General features: G+C 37.1%; 2 protein-coding genes across 2 annotated transcripts; one reads left to right on the top strand and one right to left on the bottom strand.

The window, feature by feature from the left end:
• Positions 1 to 3390: 3390 nt before the first annotated feature.
• Positions 3391 to 5099, bottom strand: ier5 (immediate early response 5). Its single transcript, XM_060879633.1, has one exon. It carries the CDS (start codon positions 4748 to 4750, stop codon positions 4013 to 4015), a length of 738 nt encoding a protein of 245 aa, XP_060735616.1. The 5' UTR covers positions 4751 to 5099; the 3' UTR covers positions 3391 to 4012.
• A 3740-nt stretch (positions 5100 to 8839) lies between these two features.
• stx6 (syntaxin 6) lies at positions 8840 to 20260 on the top strand. Its single transcript, XM_060879622.1, has 8 exons — positions 8840 to 8993; positions 10348 to 10517; positions 10627 to 10721; positions 12935 to 12994; positions 13116 to 13244; positions 13512 to 13618; positions 14421 to 14515; positions 15995 to 20260. Exons 1-8 carry the CDS (start codon positions 8959 to 8961, stop codon positions 16069 to 16071), a joined length of 768 nt encoding a protein of 255 aa, XP_060735605.1. The 5' UTR covers positions 8840 to 8958; the 3' UTR covers positions 16072 to 20260.
• Positions 20261 to 21478: the final 1218 nt, after the last annotated feature.

Below are 21478 nucleotides of genomic sequence, written 5' to 3'. Positions count from 1 at the left end.
ATTGGCTCTGTGCCATGCTCTCACTAAGCATGTCTGGACTTGTAAGAGTGTAAATGCACATACAATCTCACTCATCAACTATGAAACCATTGTGATGCCAGGTTCTAATAGTGTGAACATACAGTATGAGTCATGGTATCTGCTCCCACCTTTTAACCTGAAGGGGATTTTTTACTCATCACATAGTTTAGACTGTGTGTGAACACATGTGGGTGTTTGGCATGAGTATCTGTTCTTCGTGCAAGCCGCTGTCGTGTGGCCTATTACCCCTCCACCCCTTCCCCCTACACATACTCCTGTTTCAGGAAGCCTGCTACTGATCCCACGCTGGCATTTTTCCCAGGATACCCCTCCACCCTGACACCCATCCCCTTTTCTGCTCTGGCTCCCTCCACCTTCCTCTGTCCCTCTGCCCTCCCCCACCCATCTCTTCCTCCTGTCCTCTGCCAGTTCCCAAGACAAACAAAGAGTTCAGTTTGTCTGCGCTCCAGCGGAGGTCACATGAAATGAATGGAGGGGCCAAAGCAAGGGCTCACTCGCCTTCTTTTTCTCTCAGTCTTACTCTTTTTCTTTAAAGAATCACTGCACTGTTGTCTTTGTTGTGTGTATGTGTGTGTGTATGTGTGTTTGGGGTGGTGAATGGGGTGGTTAGGTTTATAGCTCCAGTGACTACCTGTAGGTTTCTCATGTTTTCACACCTTAAATATTGTTTGATTTTGGTTACCTAATTGACAAGCCTAAAATGTGGAAGTTAAACAAATGGTGTGCTTAATGGTTAGTTAGTAGTTGGTTGAGTGTATTGATCCCTCAATAAAAACAACTGATGAGACTATAAGCTTGTGGTGATTTTATTTGAATTTAGATAGCTTTTCTTTCTCTTGATATGTTTAACTGACCACATGTTGGGCTAGCTGAGTTACAGTATGTAATGGTACTTCATTTTGTTAGTGTTTTCACCTAGTAATAAAGATAATATCACAAACTAGTTTACGCCTCAGCTGAAGCAGGTGGTGGGATTCAGACTTCAGAATCTTAATGTAACAGCCATAATGGTCAGGAGTCTAGAGAGCAAAATTGGCCAAGCTCTATAGGTGGAAAGACATCTTTTACAATGACAATAGGAACATCACTAACCAATCACCGGCATCTGTGAGCTAATGTATTCAGAAGGGGGTAGACAGCACTTTCTTCTTAGTGTTGTGCTGTACACTGATGCAGCATGAGCAGCAGTTTAAAATATGCAGAGGTTGGATTCATGTGTCAGGGATTAATCATGTACTACATCCTCAGTCTCCCTGACACTATAGATGTGTGGTAGGGAAGGAATAGCTAGCGGGTGGTGAAAATTAACAGTAATTAAAAACAAAGCTACATACAAAATGACGACTTATTTTTCAAAAGATCATTTAAAATAGATTTAAATATATAATATATACATTGTGTAGGACATATGTAAGGGAAGGGGTTTTAACATTCCACACAAACACAATACATTACATGATGGTACCACACATTTTTACTTTAGTATTCAGGCTGTTTATTGAAAGCAAACATCTAACTAGACTGTTGGCCTTCTTTCTAATAAATAAAAATTATTTGTCTAACATGTTGTAAAATCAAAATTATTCTCTGCTTCTTTGGAAAGCTTCATTTGGTTTAAGGTGGTTAACTGATTGATGAGCAAAATGATTAATTTGCTCTCTTCAGAGACCTGCTTTAAGATATCCATCTTGTTGAATAAGTAGAGAGGAATGGAGTTGATTCTTTACTTCTCTTTTTTCACAGAACAAAAGCTCTGTTAGAGCAGATCTTGTCTCTACATGTTTACAGGCGGGTGTTTGCTTTGGATTTCTCCCAGTTCCTGTTGTGGAAGAAGGGCGCAACCAGTGACCACATTAAACCAGGCACACACAGAAGCTCATAGTGTGTAATTAATAATTAATAGCACTTAAAATAGCTTGATGTATTTCAAGTGATTTCATCTTAATACACATTTTAACCCAAAAAAAGTGACTCATTTGCTACATATTTGGGTTGTTTTCAAAAGTGTGCTGTAAAAGTGTATTTTATATCACGTGAAACTCACTTCAGTATTTCTCCACTTCCACCCAACATTCCAGACACACATGTGCTCCTGCTGTGGATATCGCCAGGAAACACTTTCGCAATCACACTTTTTTCCCCCTCTCTTCCTTCCAGGAATGAGGAACACAGGAGTAAAAAGAGGAGGAGGGGGAGAGTCTGGTGAAGGAGAGGGACAGCTGCATGTGTTTAGCTTGGCTCAGGCATGTACTCACATGCACCTTCCTTCTAGTGTTCCACTGTGTACATCAAGCAAACCACAGCAACTACATCACGAATAGTGATGAATTATACCTCCTACAGTGAATGACATGCAAAGGGCCAACTTGTCCAACCTGACTGACATCGTGCTTGCTGGAAGCTAGCTGTTCTGGGCCTCAATAAATAAATAAATAAATAAATAGTCTCTGATTAGTTTACAAGTTACCAAAGAAGCATGACACAGTGTTCCTACATTAGCTCAGCCTCTGAAAGTACAGCACTGAGGGATTGTGGTCAGCTGGATTGAAATTTGACTGACCCATATTTTGCCCAGTGCTTCTGGGTTTTCCCTACAGAAAGATGTCGTGTCTGTGTGAAAGAATGTGGTCATACAGGACATAAGGCCATGTTTGAAAACTAGTGTTTGTATTTACTCATTGGATAACAAGAACTGTATGCTGATGGTGAAAAGATTCTGTAGCTATTTGAACTTGGACTCCTCTGTAATTATTATGTTTCTACGCTAACAGTTTACAAATCAAACTACTGCTGTATATAAATTCCTATAAACCAGACATAGACACTTTGACTTATGAGGAATGGCCTAGTGTTTTAATCACACTAAACAGGCAGAGTTAAGATGTGCCTTGGAGCCTAGATTGATAGTAAAGCCTACATACCGTGAATTCTTCAGGGCAGTAAAGCAGTAAAAATAGACAGAAGACAGAATCTGTTTCAGTTTCAGTAAGACAGGGACTGAGCACTTAGCCCTGTCTGGTTCTTATCACACCACTGTCTTCCGCTTATGGGTAGTTCTGCTTAATTTAAAGGAAGTGTGTGAGTCCGAGTGCATGTAAGGTTGTATTTAATGGCTGGATGTTTCAGTTTAGTACCCTAGATCGTGAAGACACTATAAATAAGAGAAATGCTCATGATTATTTAATGCATCATATTCCATCATAGTAGTCAAAACTAAACAACTTCTTTATTTTCTTATACTAGGTTAATTCACTGCCAATGAATTTCCTACTCTATACTTAAGAGCTTTTAAACGTGTTGCCTGACTCAAATGTACGATTAGAAATAACCAGAGAAAAAGAAAGGAGATCATTTCACATTTTTTAATACGTGACCATCACGTAATAGTCAGAATAGTAAATACCAAAATACATAGATCCATAATGCAACATTGAAAACAATATGTACAGGAACATATGTTACAAATGTACAAGTCTTTATAAAACAAAGACATCTGGGAGAAACCAGTAGCCTCAGTCTTGCAGACTCTTGGTTTGTAGGCAGGTCTTACATCAGTGTAACATTTTCATTTATACAAATGTCATGAGCGTAACACTTCACACTAATAAATCACTAGTCCGCCATGATCATCTGATTGCTGGTTGAGCTCAACTCAGCTCACAAATGCTGTAAAAAGTTTAGTTCCGTTCAATGACGTCATTTCCGTTGACGCTGTAGCTCTCTGTAGTAGCACCAACACGTTAACATTCCTCGGTTTTACAATACGGGCCGTGTTCCAAACGGCTTCTTAGTCCCCTTACGAGTACACCATATTGAGCATATAGGTGACCAGACCGAAGCCGATTTGAGACTATGGGCCACGGTGTAAACTCGACAGCACCGCGCGTGGTGTGGGGAAAGTCCCTTAACCACGTGTTTTAGAGTACCGGCACAAACCACCACGTGTGAACAAAACACTGTTCTTTATTGCTTAAAACGCAACGATGGCTGTGCTCCACGGGTTGAGATTCTTCAGCATTTGATCGCAGCAGATTTGGCCCGAGTCCCCGGCGTCCTCCTGTGTGTCCTCTTTCACGCTCTCTTTGCTTAACAGTCCGGAAAAACTTGACCCGAAGATGGTGATGAGGTTTGACACGTTGCTTGTGTCCATCTCGTCACTTTCCTCCTGCTCCGGAGAGGTGACTTTAGTCCGTTTTAGAGGCGCATCAGTGCCGCTTGGCGACTTCTCAGCGCTCCGTTTCCGGTTTGAACAGACGGCGGGTTTCGGAGGCTCCTCTGAATTCGTTTCAGGGACCAAAGAGTCCACCTGGGTCGTTTTGGATTCACATTGTGGCTCAGTAATTACAGGAGACTCTGTCGAAGACGGCGAAACGTCCACATGAACCTCAGAGTCCAGTGGAGATTCAATCTGTGCTTTGCTTTCAGCAGATTCGCCACTTTCGGTCTGCTCGAGCCGCTCACACTCCGCTCCGGTCTGAAGCGGTTCCTTTGACTCTGCGGCCTCTGTGAGCTCCCAGTCTTTAGTTTGTTGGGCATTCAGACATCCTCCGCCGTAGTAGTCACTCAGGTAAACCTGGCGGGCGCTTCTTAGCACCAGAGACACGAGCAGGTTCTTGTGCAGCTTGATGCCTCCACGCTGGACTCGGGAATTGTAGATCTTCCCCAAGGAGATGCTCATGATCCGGTGCGCCTCCACTTTGTACTCCATAATCAAACAGGTTCAGGGGGCAAAAAAAGGTCCAAAAAAAAAAACGTCAGTGTCAAATGAGCTCAGACTTTTTATTCCCGATCGACGTCGATTCTCATCTAAACATCATCCAGTAAAATAACTCCTGGTGTACAGTTACAACAAAACCAACTGTTTCAGGAGTATTTCTTTATTCCTCTGTGTAGGCGGATTCGGTTCACAACGTAGCGACGATAAATAAATAACAACAGAAGGATCGCATCGCTAACCTTATGTTACTGTGGGTGATCATTCGAGATTAGATTTAGAATCAAAAACCCGTATTTTTCTGACGCACCCAACAACAGCCTAGAGAGGAATGAGACCGTTTCTATTTTTAGCCCCCTTTTATATTCGAACGTAACTTCTAACGAGAGCCAATCGCGTCACGAGATAAACGATACCAACGTTCGGATTTCCGCCCCGCCAAATCGACACGGGCCAATAGGAACACGATATGCAAATCAAATATATTTAAATACGAGCGTGGAAAATGGTTTAAAAAGACAGATATGTTTTTACGACGAGAAAAAAATACATATACTACTAAATAAAAAGCTACAATTAATAAACCACTACGTTATTACTCACTCATTCGAACTCAGAAAATTATTTAATACGTGCGTTATGTAGATTATTAACCAATGTTTTTTTGTTTAATGATCATTTCAGGAAAGCAATAATAATAACAACAACAACAACAACAATAATAATAATAAAACTACTATGTTATTTTATTGTATTGTTATTACTTACAGAGAAAATGAGAATTATTTCGTTTTTAAAAACAAATTTGAATTTAATACATTTACAAATTTCAAGCAGTTATAAAGTGTAACACTCGGTGATGACACTGGAAGATGTTAGAAATGATTTTTGGTCAGATATAGCTTGTTTTATGTAGGTCGAGATCAAAATGATCTCGTCTCCTTTAAGAAAAATCCCCCTCTAACTTCCTGGACTGATGTAATGGTTTGTGTGTGTGCGTGTGTGTGTGTGTGTGTGTGTGTGTGTGTGTGTGTGTGTGTGTGTGTGTGTCTGCTGGTCACGTGACCACTATTGTGCAAACCCCGACAGTGGAAATGTGAATGAAGCCGTTAGTAGTGTAGGGGGAGGGGAGACATGGGGTCTGTTTTTAGGAGACAGTTAACCCAATGTCACATTCACTAAACAGATAAAGGCGAAACACGATTCTCAAAGGCTATTTAAATCCAAATCATTGATATTATTTATGATTAGAGCCTGTTTTAGCTGAGGCTCATAAACAAAAACAGACGGAATGACGTAATACGCTTTTTAAGAATGACGTAATACGCTGATGTCTTTCTTTACATGGATAGCATTTAGACTCGAATTACATGACGTACGAAGTTTCCTATTTAATACGTGTTAAAGTACATTCCATTAAAGCACTGGTTCAGTGCTAAACACATATAAATAGATACATTCATTCATATTCAAGACGTGGTTTATCCTGGTCAGTTTCAGTTACTCCAAGGTCTTGAGAACATTAGGATTAAAAGGCAGGAATAAACCAGTCAATACTCCAGTTCACACACTCATTCACACCTAGAAGTTATTAAAGTGTGTGACCATGCTGCCAAATATATCTATATCCTATTATAAACTGTTGTACAAAGGACATTATTTACATTTACATTATTTCCCATTGCATGTCACCCAAATGAGGACGTGGTTCCCTTCTGAGTCTGGTTCCTCTTAACGTTTCTTCCTCATAACATCTCAGGGAGTTTTTCCTTGCCGCCCTCACCCCCGGCTTGCTCATTAGGGAAAGGGATATATATATATATATATATATATATATATATATATATATATATATATATATATATATATATATATTATATTATATATAGTATATATAGTATAGTATAGTATATATAGTATAGTGTGTATATATATATAGTATTTTAAATTTTATGTTAATTTTTTTTAATTAATTTTAAACATATCCATATATATGTATATGTCCATATATATGTATATATCCATTTATTTAATTTTAGTCATATTTTCTCTTCTTCTTCTTCTTCTTCTTATATATTTATTTCTTTTTTCTCTCTCTTCTGTTTCTATACTTCTGTAAAGCTGCTTTGAGACAATGGGAATTGTTAAAAGCGCTATACAAATAAATTGAATTGAATGACTTTAAATCATTACATATACGGGAATCAGACTCATGGTCTTCATGTACAGGAAAACATGTAATGATATCAGTGATGTGTATGGCTAAGATACAGAACAATTTGTTCATGCATTTATACCAAATCTCTCTTACTGAAATACCAAGTAAGTATTACTTGATGTTGCATCATTTATTTGAAAATGATCCAGTCTAGAAGGTCCTTTGGGCATAAACTCTGTGTACTGCTTACTTTCTGCTTTCAATACTAATGTCAACTGTCAAAGTGTAATACTAGTATTATATAAAATACAGTGTCAGAAGTCTTAAGCACTAAGTGATAGATCTACACATACTGTAATATGGTTGTTAAACTTTGCCTAAGGATAAATTAATTATGTCTGATTGAGGTTTTATTTGGCTTTTCAATTAATTGAATAGGTGATATTCAAGATGCAGTAATCAGCAACTGCTGCCAGGTCATGGTGTTGATATCGCAGATAATGAGTGAGCAATATGAATAATTAAATTATTTTAAGCACTGTGGTAAATAATGTACAAGGATAGATGTGATGACAGGAACTTTCAGTAATGGAGTTAGATGCGACATTTCATGACTTGTTTGAAAAGGTCTCTGAGGATGATGTTTAAACTGTTTGCAAGTATTTTACAGAATACTTTTAAAATACTGTAAAGTAATTTACAGAATATTAAATTCCAAATACAGATACAGTAAATACTATAATACACACATTGATAGTGCAACACTGAAATAATACGTATAGGAAGAATATTAGAAATCTACAATATAAAATGTACATCATCTTTATAAAACACAGATATCTGGTAAAAAAACAATAGCCGCCTTCTTGCAGACTCTTTTCTTATCTAATGTTGTATGGAATTAAGCTGTAATAGTGATTCATAGTAAAACTTAGTAAAATAGTAAAACTTTATTGCGCATGTCATAATTTTTAATTGTCAAAAGTTTTGTGTCAAAGTTTTAAATGCAGAAAAACAGACAGATAGAGCTTTATGCATGTCCGGGCATGTCATAACTTGTTCTAAAACATTTTCTTGTTTTCCATCACATTATGGGGATGTGTTAGCCTGCTGGTTAAGGCGCCGCACTACTGATTCAAAGTTTATGAGCTTGAATCCCAGCTCCACCAAACTGCCCCTGCTCAGCTGTATAAAATGTAAATCACTCTGTCTGATGACATCTGCCAAGTACTGTAAATGTAATTAAGTCATCACATCATCAGTATATATTATACACACTACTGCTGCTATATATTGTACAAAAGGCATAATATTGCACAATATTGTTATTTGCACTCTTTATGTACATAACTGATCAGTCATATTCTATATTCATATATAATACTCATTCTGTCTATATTGTATCTCATCTGCATTGTATTGTATAGCTTGTATAGTATAGTGTCATTTATGTCTGTACTTTTGAGAGTCACAAACAGCTGGAAACAAATTCCTTGTGTGTTAACACACTTGGCCAATAAACCTAATTCTGATTCTGTATCATGGAAACATACAATTGTTTTAATACTGCATTGTTTTTGGATACCGTTGAATTGTCTTTGACAATTTTCACAACAGAATATTCACAACCTCCCTAAATACCCTATAGCTAGACAGACAGAAACACTAACACAAACAGACACACAGACAGGCAAAGAGATTGGACAGATAAATAAATAGATAGAGAGAACAGTAAAGATACATATTGTATGTTTTTTTATAACATCGATGTTTTGCTTTGAACACAGAACATCAGCAAATCGTGTTTTAAACGTTCCATTTTCCAATATTCAAAACACGCATATGAAGCGAGTAAGAAAAAAGAAAAGAAATAAGAATACTTTCTGACCTCTGACCCGGATATAGAATGTGTGTTCTACTTCTCATGTAAACAACACACGCATCCATTCGGTTGTGTGTGATAGCGACAGAACGCCAGAGAATAACAGCCGAATTTTAGGGCATGTCTTTTTTCGCATAAAGGGTCTTTTATGTGAATAGAGCAATGTCGATGGAAGACCCGTTTTTTGTTGTGAAAGGGTGAGTATTTTCACTGACTTAGCTAATTATGTTATAGAACAATAGCGTTAGCAAGCTAACCGTAGTAACAGCTACACGTCTCAGTGTGGCTAAGTAGGTACTGAAAGGTAAATCCGTTAAATACTCACATTAACTCCATCCACTATTTCTCCCTGGATTAAAAATATACCTAAATGAAATAAAATAAATACACAAAGCAACACCCGAACTCAGCCTTATAGCCACACAGCTATAGTACAATCGCGCTATCTAGGTGGTAACTGTAACTACATGTTTTATGTTAACGTCCAAACTCTGTTTCTTGTATATTTAGTCGTGAATTTTGATAGAAACTGACAAAACAGACGCTTAGTACATCATTCATGAACTAACAGCATGCAGGATGGTGATGAACTCTGTCAGGAGGAAAATAAGGGACAAGAAGCTTTAGTAAGACGTAAACAAGGTCATGTTTACACATTAGCAGTAAAACAAATAGGTAACTTATGTACGATATTGCAAAATGAAATTTTTGATGATTTTGCAAAATGAAATTAATTTATTTCCTTTAGTGGTGTGCTGATTAACTGATATATTAGATTCTAACTCAGCTGATATATGATGCTGATGAATTAAACATGACAGGGAGTGCTGTTCTAGGAAAATAATCAATGATTCGGTGGTGTTCTGTGGACCAACGCAATGTCATGGTACTTTTAACACCTTAAAGTTAGTGACTTGAAGTGTTTTTTTTCCTCTTATACCATAGCAAGAACACCACATCATGCTTCTAGAGGTTTAGTTACATTTAATGTTGTGGATTGTCCACCGAACAGGTTAGCAGCTATAATGTTCTCTCACTGTTCTCTCTTTTTCTCTCTCTCATGAATGTAATACAATCAAAACACCAAATAAATAATTGTCTCTGTGTAAGATGTTAGTATAGAAGCACAGAATATAATGACCTGGCAGCTGCATTATTGTTAGGGCTGCTTGCCATAAAATCTAAAAGCTCATAGATTTTATGGCCTTTATTATGAAGTTGTTGTGTATGTTATGTAATTTGTCAAAATATAGTGAATCTGATTAGAAAATATTTAATAACTGAAGCCAGTCTAGCATATTAGCCAGGTATCACATCAGTAGATATTTAAATTAAGATTATGGCTGGATATTTCTCAGTAAAATAGCTTCTCTTGTCAATTTCTACAAAACTTCAAAGGTCTGATGGCAATGGACTTTTTGACAACTATAGACATATGTTCATTTGGAAGTTCATGTGGGCCCTGTTTTCTTTTGAATACGTTGTTTGATTATCCCTCTCTATTTATGCAATTATTCTAACTTGTAGTTAATAATGTTCATTATGCCTAAGGGAGGTCCAGAAGGCGGTGAACACTGCCCAGGGTCTGTATCAGAGATGGACCGAACTGTTGCAGGACCCTGGTAGTGCCACTAAAGAGGAGATTGACTGGACCACCAATGAGTTGAGGAACAGCTTGAGGTCTATAGAATGGGATCTTGAGGACTTGGATGAGACCATTAATATCCTTACTATTCTTATACATGTTAAGTTTATTATATTGTTAATGGCAAATTGTAAATGTTTGTATTGTAAGCTATGTTATAACAATACCTTAACAGTGACTTTCACGTATTGTGGAAGCAAATCCACGGAAGTTCAATCTTGATTCCACAGAGCTGAACAAGCGGAAAGCTTTCATAACCAACACAAGGCAGACTGTCAAGGTGAGTTCTTCAGTGTATTTCAAGTTTATTTAGACTTCATTTCTTGCATTAATATACTAACTGATAGTACAGGTGCATCTCAATAAATTAGAATGTTGTGGAAAAGTTCATTTATTTCAGTAATTCAATTCAAATAGTGAAACTCATGTATTATATAAATTCAGTACACACAGACTGAAGTAGTTTAAAACTTTGGTTCTTTTAATTGTGATGATTTTGTATATGGTGACATGCCAATCAGCTAATCAACTCAAATCACCTGCAAAGGTTTCCTGAGCCATCAAAATGGTCTCTCAATTTGGTTCACAAGGATAACCAATCATTGGGAAAACTGCTGATCTGACAGTTGTCCAGAAGACTATCATTGATGTCCTTCACAAGGAGGGTAAGCCACAAACAATTATTGCCAAAGAAGCTGGCTGTTCACAGAGTGCTGTATCCAGGCATGTTAACAGAAAGTTGAGTGGAAGGAAAAAGTGTGGAAGAAAAAGATGCACAACCAACCGAGAGAACCGCAGCTTTGAGAGGCTTGTCAAGCAAAATCGATTCAAGAACTTCACAAGGAATGGACTGAGACTGGGGTCAAGGCATCACACACAGACGTGTCAAGGAATTTGGATACAGTTGTCGCATTCCTCTTGTTAAGCCAATCCTGAAGTTTTGTATTTCATTTGGAAACCAAGGTCCTAGAGGAAGGAAGGGTGGAGAAGCTCATAGCCCCAGTTGCTTGAAGTCCAGTGTTAAGTTTCCACAGTCTGTGATGATTTGAGGTGCAATGTCATCTGCTGGTGTTGGTCCACTGTGATTTAGGAAAAACAAAGTCACGGTACCCATTTGGCAAAAAATTTAGAGCACTTCCTGCTTCCTTCTGCTGACCAGTTAAAGATGCAGATTTCATTTTCCAGCAGGATTTTTCACCTGCCCACACTGCCAAAAGCACCAAAAGTTGGTTAAATGACCATGGTGTTGGTGTGCTTGACTGGCCAGCAAACTCACCAGATTCTCTATAGAGTATTGTCAAGAGGAAAATGAGAGAGAAACCTGGGCTTCCATACCACCTCAGCAGTGCCGCAGAATGATCACCTCCATGCTACACCAAATTGAGGCAGTAATTAAAGCAAAAGGAGCCTCTACTAAGTATTGAGTACATAAACAGTATATAAACATACTTTCCAGAAGGTCAAATATTCACTAAAAAGGTTTTTTTATTGGTCTTATGAAGTACAGTGATACCTTGAGATACAAGTGCTTTGACATACGAATTTTTTGAGGTACGAGCTGTGATTCGACCAAATTTCGACGAAACAAAGATCCCAAGTAACAACAAAAACGAAACAAAGTAAAACCAGTTTATTTTTTTAACATTCTCTTTTATTACTGTATGTTTTTATACAATATTTGTCATTTATAAATACAGGTACCGTATATTTTTCATATTCAAAACACATAAACAAAACAACTCGAGTGGAATTTTGCTAGCTGGAACGGATTAATGGGATTTCAATTAATTTAAATGGGGAAAATTGCTTTGAGATACGAGCAATTTGAGATACGAGCAAGGTCACGGAACGAATTAAACTCGTATCTCGAGGTATTACTGTATTCTAATTTTTTGAGATTTGTGAGCCAATACCATCATAATTAAAAGAACCAAAGACTTAAACTACTTCTGTCTGTGTACTGAATTTATATAATACACAAGTTTCACTACTTGCATTGAATTACTGAAATAAATAAACTTTTCCATGACATTGTAATTTATTGAGATGCACCTATAAACCTACTAATGCATTTTATTTGTAAATAGCTCTTATATGGTGTTCTCTTGAGTTTGTCAGCTTGCAATGTACTCTGTATGAGTTTCAGTCTCATTCTTTGTTGGAAGAACTTAAGTAGGACCTAGAGATGTTTACGTAACACTAAATGAAGATGGTGATTTTGCGCATTGGGATATGGCCTGAAAATATAAAATGTACATAACTATCGTAAAGTCAGAGATGCAAATGTTATTTATCATCTTAATATTTATTCTTTTTTCAGTGTAAAATTCTAATTATGTAAATATGTATAGAATACTAAATATTTCAAATTGTGCATCATGAATTTGTTCATTTTTGTCAAGGATTTTTACTCAGTCCTGTTGGGTGTAATGTGTCTAAACTGGGAACCATTTGCAGCCTAGTAAATATCAAGGACTATTTTATTTTTTTCAGGATATGAAAGATCAAATGGCAAATCAGGCCATGTCTCTGTCAGACAAGAAAAGCAGACAGGTTTGTATTGATCTTAGTTCCAAGCTAATCGAATTGTTCGCTGATTCCATGTATTACGGTGATCATAATGCTGATTCCTCATTATTACAAGCTGTTGTGTGTAAATCTGTTTCTGTGTTAGACTCTGATGGGAGAAGGAGGGTCGCGTGGACCGATCTGGCAACCGGGAGGAGATAAATACACACGTCTAGACCGAGAACTGCAGTCAGCAAACTCTCAGTTTATTGACGAGCAACAATCGCAGCAACAGGTAAACAAGACCACAGTATATTGTGAATATTGTGAAGTGATGATTTGTTGGTTTGTACTTTAACAACATGTGCATGTGCAGCACCACTTGGGATGTAAAACACCCACTCCAAATGGTCTTATTTATAATCATGAACTAATTGTTAATTGCCTATTATTAGTTGCATGCCGGTGATATAAACTGACTGAGTATTGCATAAGAAACTGTCACTTTGTCGCACAAGGTTTTGTTTCATACGATTGTGACTTGTGTATGTTGTTTGTGTAGCTCATGGCAGAGCAGCAGGATGAGCAGTTGGAGCTGGTGTCAGGGACCATTGGCGTATTGAAGAACATGTCTGAACGGATTGGACAGGAGCTGGATGAACAGGCAGTGTAAGCTATGTGACTTCTGTTCACTCTAAGTACATGTTATACTGTTGTACAACGTAAACTGATGTGTGCTGATTTCTGAGTGCTGATTTCAGATCAGCATTCATAATGTGAACCGTTTATTGCTTACCCAACCAAAGACAGTCAAGGACAGCTACACATATGGTAAAATTATTTACTCAAACTCACTAGTGCAGATTATGTTGACTGATGATTTAGAGAGATCATGTTAGTTTCTAATCAGGGGATGATATAATCTGAAAAGTTTATCACACAGTCTGTAATGGAATTTGGCCGGGATTTTACTGGCATCGTTTCATACACTGAGTCTAGATGTTGTTGTTGTCCTTCAGCTGCTTCCTGTTCTGAGTCACCACTGTCAGATCATTCGAACCCAAAGACTTTTTGTTGTTGTTATGTTTCATAGAATAATGTGCATAATTGTGTGATCATTTATTATCTGCATAAATGTGTAATCATTTATCTGTTGATGTGTCCCTTGTTGAAATTATTGAGCCGTGTTTAAAATTTACACAGGAAATTAGTGGCCTGTGTTTTGCTTGTTGCTGTAAATTCAGGGATTTTTTTTTCTGATTTATATGTTTTATGTAAAAAAAAAAAAAGAAAGTATCCTAAATTATCAGTTTGAAAAGAAGATTTACTGTTTAAAACCTAAACATTCCGCAAATAAAAACGTTTCCATATGTAATATAGTTACCACTATAGTGTGTGACGTAAAAAATAAATAAATAAATAAGCGGTATTTTTTATCTGTGGGATAAATGTTTCTCTTGCTGATTTGCAGAATGCTGGATGATTTTTCTCATGAGATGGACAATACCCAGTCCAGGTTGGATAATATGATGAAGAAGCTGGCTAAGGTTTCCCACATGACTAGTGGTGAGTAACAGGAAAGCTCTTACACCTCTTCACAGCATGTACAACTCCTAAAAAGAAAGACGTTAAGTGTAAATACTAGATAGACTTTGATTTACTAAGCTGACGCTGATGCATGGGTAAACTGACAGAAAACGTCTAAGAGAATTCAGCCATGAATTCACTTCCTGTTCAGAACCACCCCATGCTTCCTGAGGTCAAGAAGGTTACAGACTTTAGCGGAAGGAAATTGCCGGCTCGGTTATGATAGCAACTTTTAAAAGGTTTTACATGACGAGAACAGGAAGTCTGACCTTGGGGACTCTCAAAGGAAACTTGAGAATAAACGGTGAAAATTTACACAATTCATGAGTCTTATAATGTCAGAAAATGACACAAAAGGAGCTGTTTATCTGAGAGGGGATTAATGTTTTTACAGAAATATAGGGATATACATTTAGTAGTACAATTACAATTTAAATTTATAAACCTACAATTTACAATTCGTATCATTATTGTTAGTTCTTTAATCATAGTTGACTCTTTACTGACTAACACAGAACACATGCATATTTATGCATCAGTATACTAAGATGACATTTTCTGTTGTATCACATTTATAACTGAAAATGGGCTTTAACTGTTACTTCTACCCTTGTTTATAACAGCTTATACAACAGCATTCGATCCTGTTAACTTGCTGTGACATTTTCATTCACAAACAGTTGCACACAATTTAATATAGCCAGGGCAATGTCAGAAATTCAGACTGCATTTAATACACGATTGCCAGACTGTATATTTATAATCACACCTTCCAATGTTGCCCAAATGAGGATGAGGTTCCTTTTTGAGTCTGGTTCCTCTGAAGGTTTCTTCCTCTACATCTTTTCCTCACCACAGTCACCTCAGTCACCTCAGGCTTGTTCATTGGGGATAAATACAAACACTGATATTAATTTAGAAGATTTGTATTATAGTAAACTTTGTGTTCTGTAAAGAAATGTCCATTGTTGTTCTATTCTGTTGAATAGATTTTGCAGAATTGGTAATTCATCTGCATAGATGATGAGAGAGACTTTATTCTCTCTTCAAAATCAGGAACATGCAAGTGGAAACAAAATAAAGTTGAGGACCAAGCTGTCACATAACTTGTTTACAAAAATCATCATGTCATCCTGACTCATATATTTTAACTACAATGCTGACTTTCCTTCAGTCTGTAAATGCATTTACCTCACTAAACATTATTACATTATGTGAGCTACAATACCTAACCTAGTCTTCCAGGTAAACAAAACATGGAACAGGGCATCACACATGAGCTAATGAGTGAGCTAATAAATATATGATAGAATGTATGCCCTGCTGGTTAACTATATTTGGGTTAAATAAGAATTTATTTTTGAGGATTTCTTTAGATAGGATAAATAGCCATATTGGAACATGGTCTGGATGTTTATGACTGTCGTCACCTCGTTTCTGCACTCTTTACTCTCACAGACCGGCGACAATGGTGTGCTATTGGCATTTTGTTGGCCATCCTGTTCGTTGTGATCATCCTCCTCATTGTTCTGTGAGCTGCACTACGTTCCTGACCACCACAGCTTTCCTCATTCCAACTGAAGAATTGACTAAAACAAAGGTGCTTTAAGGAAAGGAAATCGCCTTGGTCTCCACTCATTCAGTCATACTCTTACCTGCCGACTGTTGCGCTTTCTGCCACTCCAAATACTACCTTTCTGGTACTTCATCTTGTTTAGCTGTAAATATCTGTTATGTCTTTTTTTGTTTGTTTGTTTGTTTGTTTTTTTAAGTGTAAAAAACCTAAGCTCATTGGGCTTACAGTTGTGCGTTCTGCTTCACTTACATTTTCTGTAAGTGTGTTAGAAGTCAAACGAGAATTGAATTAGTGTCCTGAGTCGGGGTAACACTCAGTCTAGCTCCTGTTACCTTTTGTGTTATTGATGCTTTGGAGGGATTTATTGAAATAATACTGGGTTAATTTTCCACAGGAAAATTCTATGCTAAAATGTCATCCTTTGCTTCCTGTCCTGCTTGATAACTGGTTTATCATATACACCTACAGTACAGGTGCTGAAAATTTATCCATCACCAAAATATCACTCCTGACCCTTTTCTAATGATAGAAAAGTCAGAGAAAAGGCTGTTGACAAAGTGTACATGTCAACAGATGGATTACAGCATACAGAGTGACCTGTACGCTGGATCTACCTGATAAAATTGCCAGTAAGGTCAGTGTAGGTAGTTGTACCTAATGATGGACTAACAGCTCAGAGCTGATTCCAGTGATAATGTCTCTGCTGATAATTAATGAAGTTAAAGATCACTGAAAACTGGTGTCTTGTTTTGGAACCAGATTTTTTTTTTGTTTTTATTAAAGCGGGTATTTGATTAACGGCACTAATGATAAGTTAACCACTTCCTACATCTCTTTTGCAAATGCTTATGACTTTATTTTCATCCTGTCTCAACTTGTAGTAGAGAATTAATTTCAGGCTGGATGAGACTGACTAAATGAGCTTGACTGGAACTTATTTACTTTTAGAATGTTTGCTTGTCAGGTCAGTAACTAATATAGAACTGGACAATTAGCAGAAAATTAATGGTCCTACTGCATAAAGATTGATTTTTTTTTCAAGTCATGCAGAAGAGAGGAAATTATGCAGCTGCTTGATTTAAAAACACTCCTGCTGGGCATTTTCCCCTGAAATGTTTTCATATTGCGTGGATGTGCTTCGGCTCAAAGGCACTTATTCCTTACAGGAGGAGTGATGAAATTCATTTAAAAAACAACAACAAAACACTGAGGCAGATGAAGATAGTTCAGGGACTATCATCACAAATGAAGAACAGCTTTAAACAGGGTTTAAACACTACTTTATGCTCATCCCTTTACGTACCTCATTTTAATACGTACAACACGTGCGAAGAAATCATTTGCAGATCAATCTGAAATCAGCCTTATACGGCCCAATGAATTCTGCATGGAAAGCTGAGCTAAATTCATTTTTATCCATCAAACTGTTCAGCTAAAAAAATTAGGAGTGCACATTTTAGTTCTGTCTTTCAGACATTATACGATATACTTACAAAGCTAATAGGTGACTTAAAAATATATAGGGATTGTTTTTAAGGAGAATTAAGATGTTATTCCTACTACAAAAAAAGACTAAAAATACAATGACATTGCTTTTTTCCACTGCAGCTTCCAAACTTTTTACACCAGAAAAATGTATAAAATTATTAATTAAACTGTGGCCATTTTAAACAACCTAGGGCAATATGGGATTTGGTAGTCTAGTAGTTAAGGTGTTGGACTACTGACCAGAAGGTCATGAGTTTGAATCCCAGGTCCACCAAGTTGCCACTGCTGTGCCCCTGAGCAAGACCCAACCATCAGTTGCTCAGCTGTATAAACTGAAATGAAATGTAAGTAAATCAGAATAAGGGCGTCTGCTAAATGCCAGAAATGTTAATGTCTTACCTGGACAGATTAAGTAAAGTTTTTTCCATGTTAACAACAGCAACAACACACTGTGGGCAGCAAAAACACTCTGTGGAATGTCTTTCCTTTTACCATCTTCACTGTGAAAATTCCTGTTAATTTTTAAATTGGTGGAGACGAACCAACACCATGCTGAACACAATTTCTCTCATAGCTGCAGGTTTATCAATCCTAAAGCATAAAGTGGTAAAGAATTCAGTTTCCCCACAGACATTTTTAAAGGTAGGTTCATAAACAGTAGTGCATAACATGGTCGTTGATCAAACACTGGGTGGTGAATTTCACCATCACCAGCCCATCTGGATTGATCAAAATATGCATTCTGAGATAAAGAGAAAACCCTATGTCTGTGACCGCAATGCAGGATTAGGTATTATAGTAAAGTTCATTTTTAAACCAGTTTATCTCTTGAGCTTGTAATTTTAGCAAAATCCACAGAGATCAAATGATCTGTCAATTCATTACATTCAGATGCTCTCGATGACCGAATAAATGAAAGGGAAAAGTCTGAGATGGGTAAATGCTTGTAGCGCTTGTTATGCTGCCTGATAACACCTTGTCTCTGGTTTATCCTGTGATTGTTTAGGTTTATATGTAGGATGTAGGTGAACACAACAGAAAGGCTAATAAAGGCCAGTTTTTAGCAGTAGTGTATTGACTGTAGGCTCTGTTAGATGTTCTACTGGCCCTTGATTTCAGAAGAATTTCTGTGAAAATTTCTGTTTCCTTTCCCTCTGAGATTGACTTATATGAAAAGCTTCTTAAGAATCCTTAAAGATTACCTATATTTCTTTGTATCACCTGAATAGATTATAGTGACATTTTGGGCACGTTTTATTTGCTAGATTTCAACTAGATTTCAGCTAGATTGCACAATACCATATCAAAGTATTGACCAAATGCTGCTGTGAAGTTCAGAACACTACATAGCTAGTGCCTTAGTATCTCATAGAGAAAGGAGGGCAAAAACATGTTGGGTTTTTTCTGTCATAAAAACTTATCTTCCATTTTAGATGGAAATCCTTGTGTGAGATTCGTCTCTTTACTCTCATTTGCTGAATCTCAATCAGAGAAATCAGGTTCATTTGTTAATAAGGTTAACATAAAAACAACTTTAGCTGAGGGGGTTGTGTATATCTAAAAATCAAGTGTGTGTAGAAATCAAAAGAATCACCTGATTGTTGAGAACACCACGCTAGTGCTAAGGCATTAGATAACTATTTCTCGAACTTGTCTTTTTGTTTGCTGATTGTCAGGTCGATTTGGAGTCAAACTGCTTTCTCATTAAACCAGAACCATGCTAGATCTCACTCGGACCTGCGTCTAGACCAGTTTTTTTGATCTGTTTGATTACTGTGTTGTCACCCTTCTAAGAAAACACAGTGAGAGGAAGAACACAGCAGGGTTCTATTCAGATAAAATCTACAGACACTGCATATGTGAATGTAACCTTAGAGAACAAAGGTCACATCTAGAACCCTGTAAGGTAGTTTGGTTAACTCTTAACGGTTGTCATAAAAGCCTTCAGCAGAGTGTTTACCTGTCATAAATGGTTCCAAATAGAAACCATTTAGGTCTTTAAATGCTACCTGTACAAGAACCTATTTCTTATTCTGTCTAAGAGTGTAGGGAGGAAGTTCCTCCTTCCCTATCTGCTGCTGCAGAAGTGTAAGTTAGATTCAGTATTGTCTACAAAACCTAATTTTTGCAATCCATGTTCATATTTTATCATGTGTGTAAACAGCGATATAATATACTGTTATCTTGTTCTTATTAAATTGCTGACATTATGTTTATTATTTGTTTTTAAACTGACTCCTTATTTTTTAAGTCACTTTGATTTTAAAAAAATCATGACGGAATATTGAATAAATTAAGAAAAAGTCTTCTTTCTGTATCCAAAAACAAGACTGAAAAATGTTGGCTGAGCTCGTGACCATGAAGAGTGGTGATCATGTTGTTGTACAAAGTATCACAAAAACAAAAAGGAAAAATTGCACAATCACGTCACTGGACCGGTGACTGGTAGAGAGAATATGGTAGCAAATGGGCTTTGATTAATCCGTATAATTTGGTACAGTTGATTATTTGTTAATTTGATGTTTGGTTACTGTGTGAGAATGAAATGATATCCTGTTGTTTCCCTTTGACCATCAGCTTCCCTTTATGAAATTCTCCCCATCATCCCTGTGTGCAATTGAGTTCCCTCTGAATCTTATTAAATGCAGATTGTAACTCAGTGTCTTTGGTGTTGACTGGTCTGTTACTGTAAAGATCTGTTCTTATAAAATGTTGTAAAATTTTTAGATTTATATTTACTCATTTGCTTTTATACAAATAAGACAGAATCCAAGTGTCCTGTCAAGCAGGTTAAGTATTTAAACTAAACTAAACGTACGCTATTTCCCTACGTTCTAAATGTAGATCAGCCAACATGTATAAATGATTTCTACACAGCACCACCTGAATTCCCACTCTCGGCTATTCAGAAGGTGTTGATTCATTTTCTATCACAGCTGACAATACTTCTATTTCTAATCTAAATCACAGGTTCCTATCAATGCATTCATTCTAATGTTATTGTTTCTATAGAAACCACTTACACAGGGACTAAAATGTTGACATGATCAATCTTCACATAAGTAAGTCTAACATTACTGAGAGTGTTTTATAAGCATGTTAGACACAATGCCAAACTGGTTGACATTAGCATCCTTTATATGTCAGTTACATTAGCCTTGACAAGAGTCAGAAGCCAGACAAGAGTACAACATGACTTCTGTATATGATTGATGCAGTTTATGTCTATTGATCCATTCTGCTGGAAATGTCTATAAAGTATGATCATGAGATTCAAATATGCAGCCTTTCAGCCCTGTTCTTCAGACAGGTGGCTCTGTTCTCCCCCCTTTTCTGTGCCCTGTGTGAGAACAGCTTCAGCGCTCACACCTGAGCCCTCTGCTGTGGAATATTTTACATTAAGCCTAATGATATCAGCCCAAATTGTTACCATATGCACACTGTACCTAGGAATATACACACCTATATAGTTTGGCAGTCTAACAGAGCTACCGTAAATGTCATTACTTTGATTTTTGTACATTTGATTCACTTGGAATATTTTGTATTATTTCTATGCTTTTTAAACAAATTATGTTTTGACTCTTCACCATAATGTTTCCCCGGCAGCCTTGTGGTACATGAAGGAATATTCTGGCACAATTGTAGTGACATTTGCAATCAGATGAGGACAAGTCATCATATGTAGCTGGAGGGGTGCTAATTATTGTGTGTGTGTGTTGGGGGCAGCAGGTGCAGGATGCAGGTCCTCCATTCAGCTCCTTTATCCGGGGGTAAGTGGAGGGGACAGCTGAGCCCCAACTGCCCCATGGGGAGGTGGGGGATGGTGTGTGGGAGACAGTCCTCAGACAGCTTGGCTCATTAGCATTGCAATACAG

Source organism: Tachysurus vachellii, chromosome 1, assembly GCF_030014155.1.
Source record: "Tachysurus vachellii isolate PV-2020 chromosome 1, HZAU_Pvac_v1, whole genome shotgun sequence".
Lineage (NCBI taxonomy): Eukaryota > Metazoa > Chordata > Actinopteri > Siluriformes > Bagridae > Tachysurus > Tachysurus vachellii.
The sequence above is the reverse complement of the archived record's forward strand: the minus strand, read 5'-3'. Positions and strand labels throughout refer to the sequence as shown.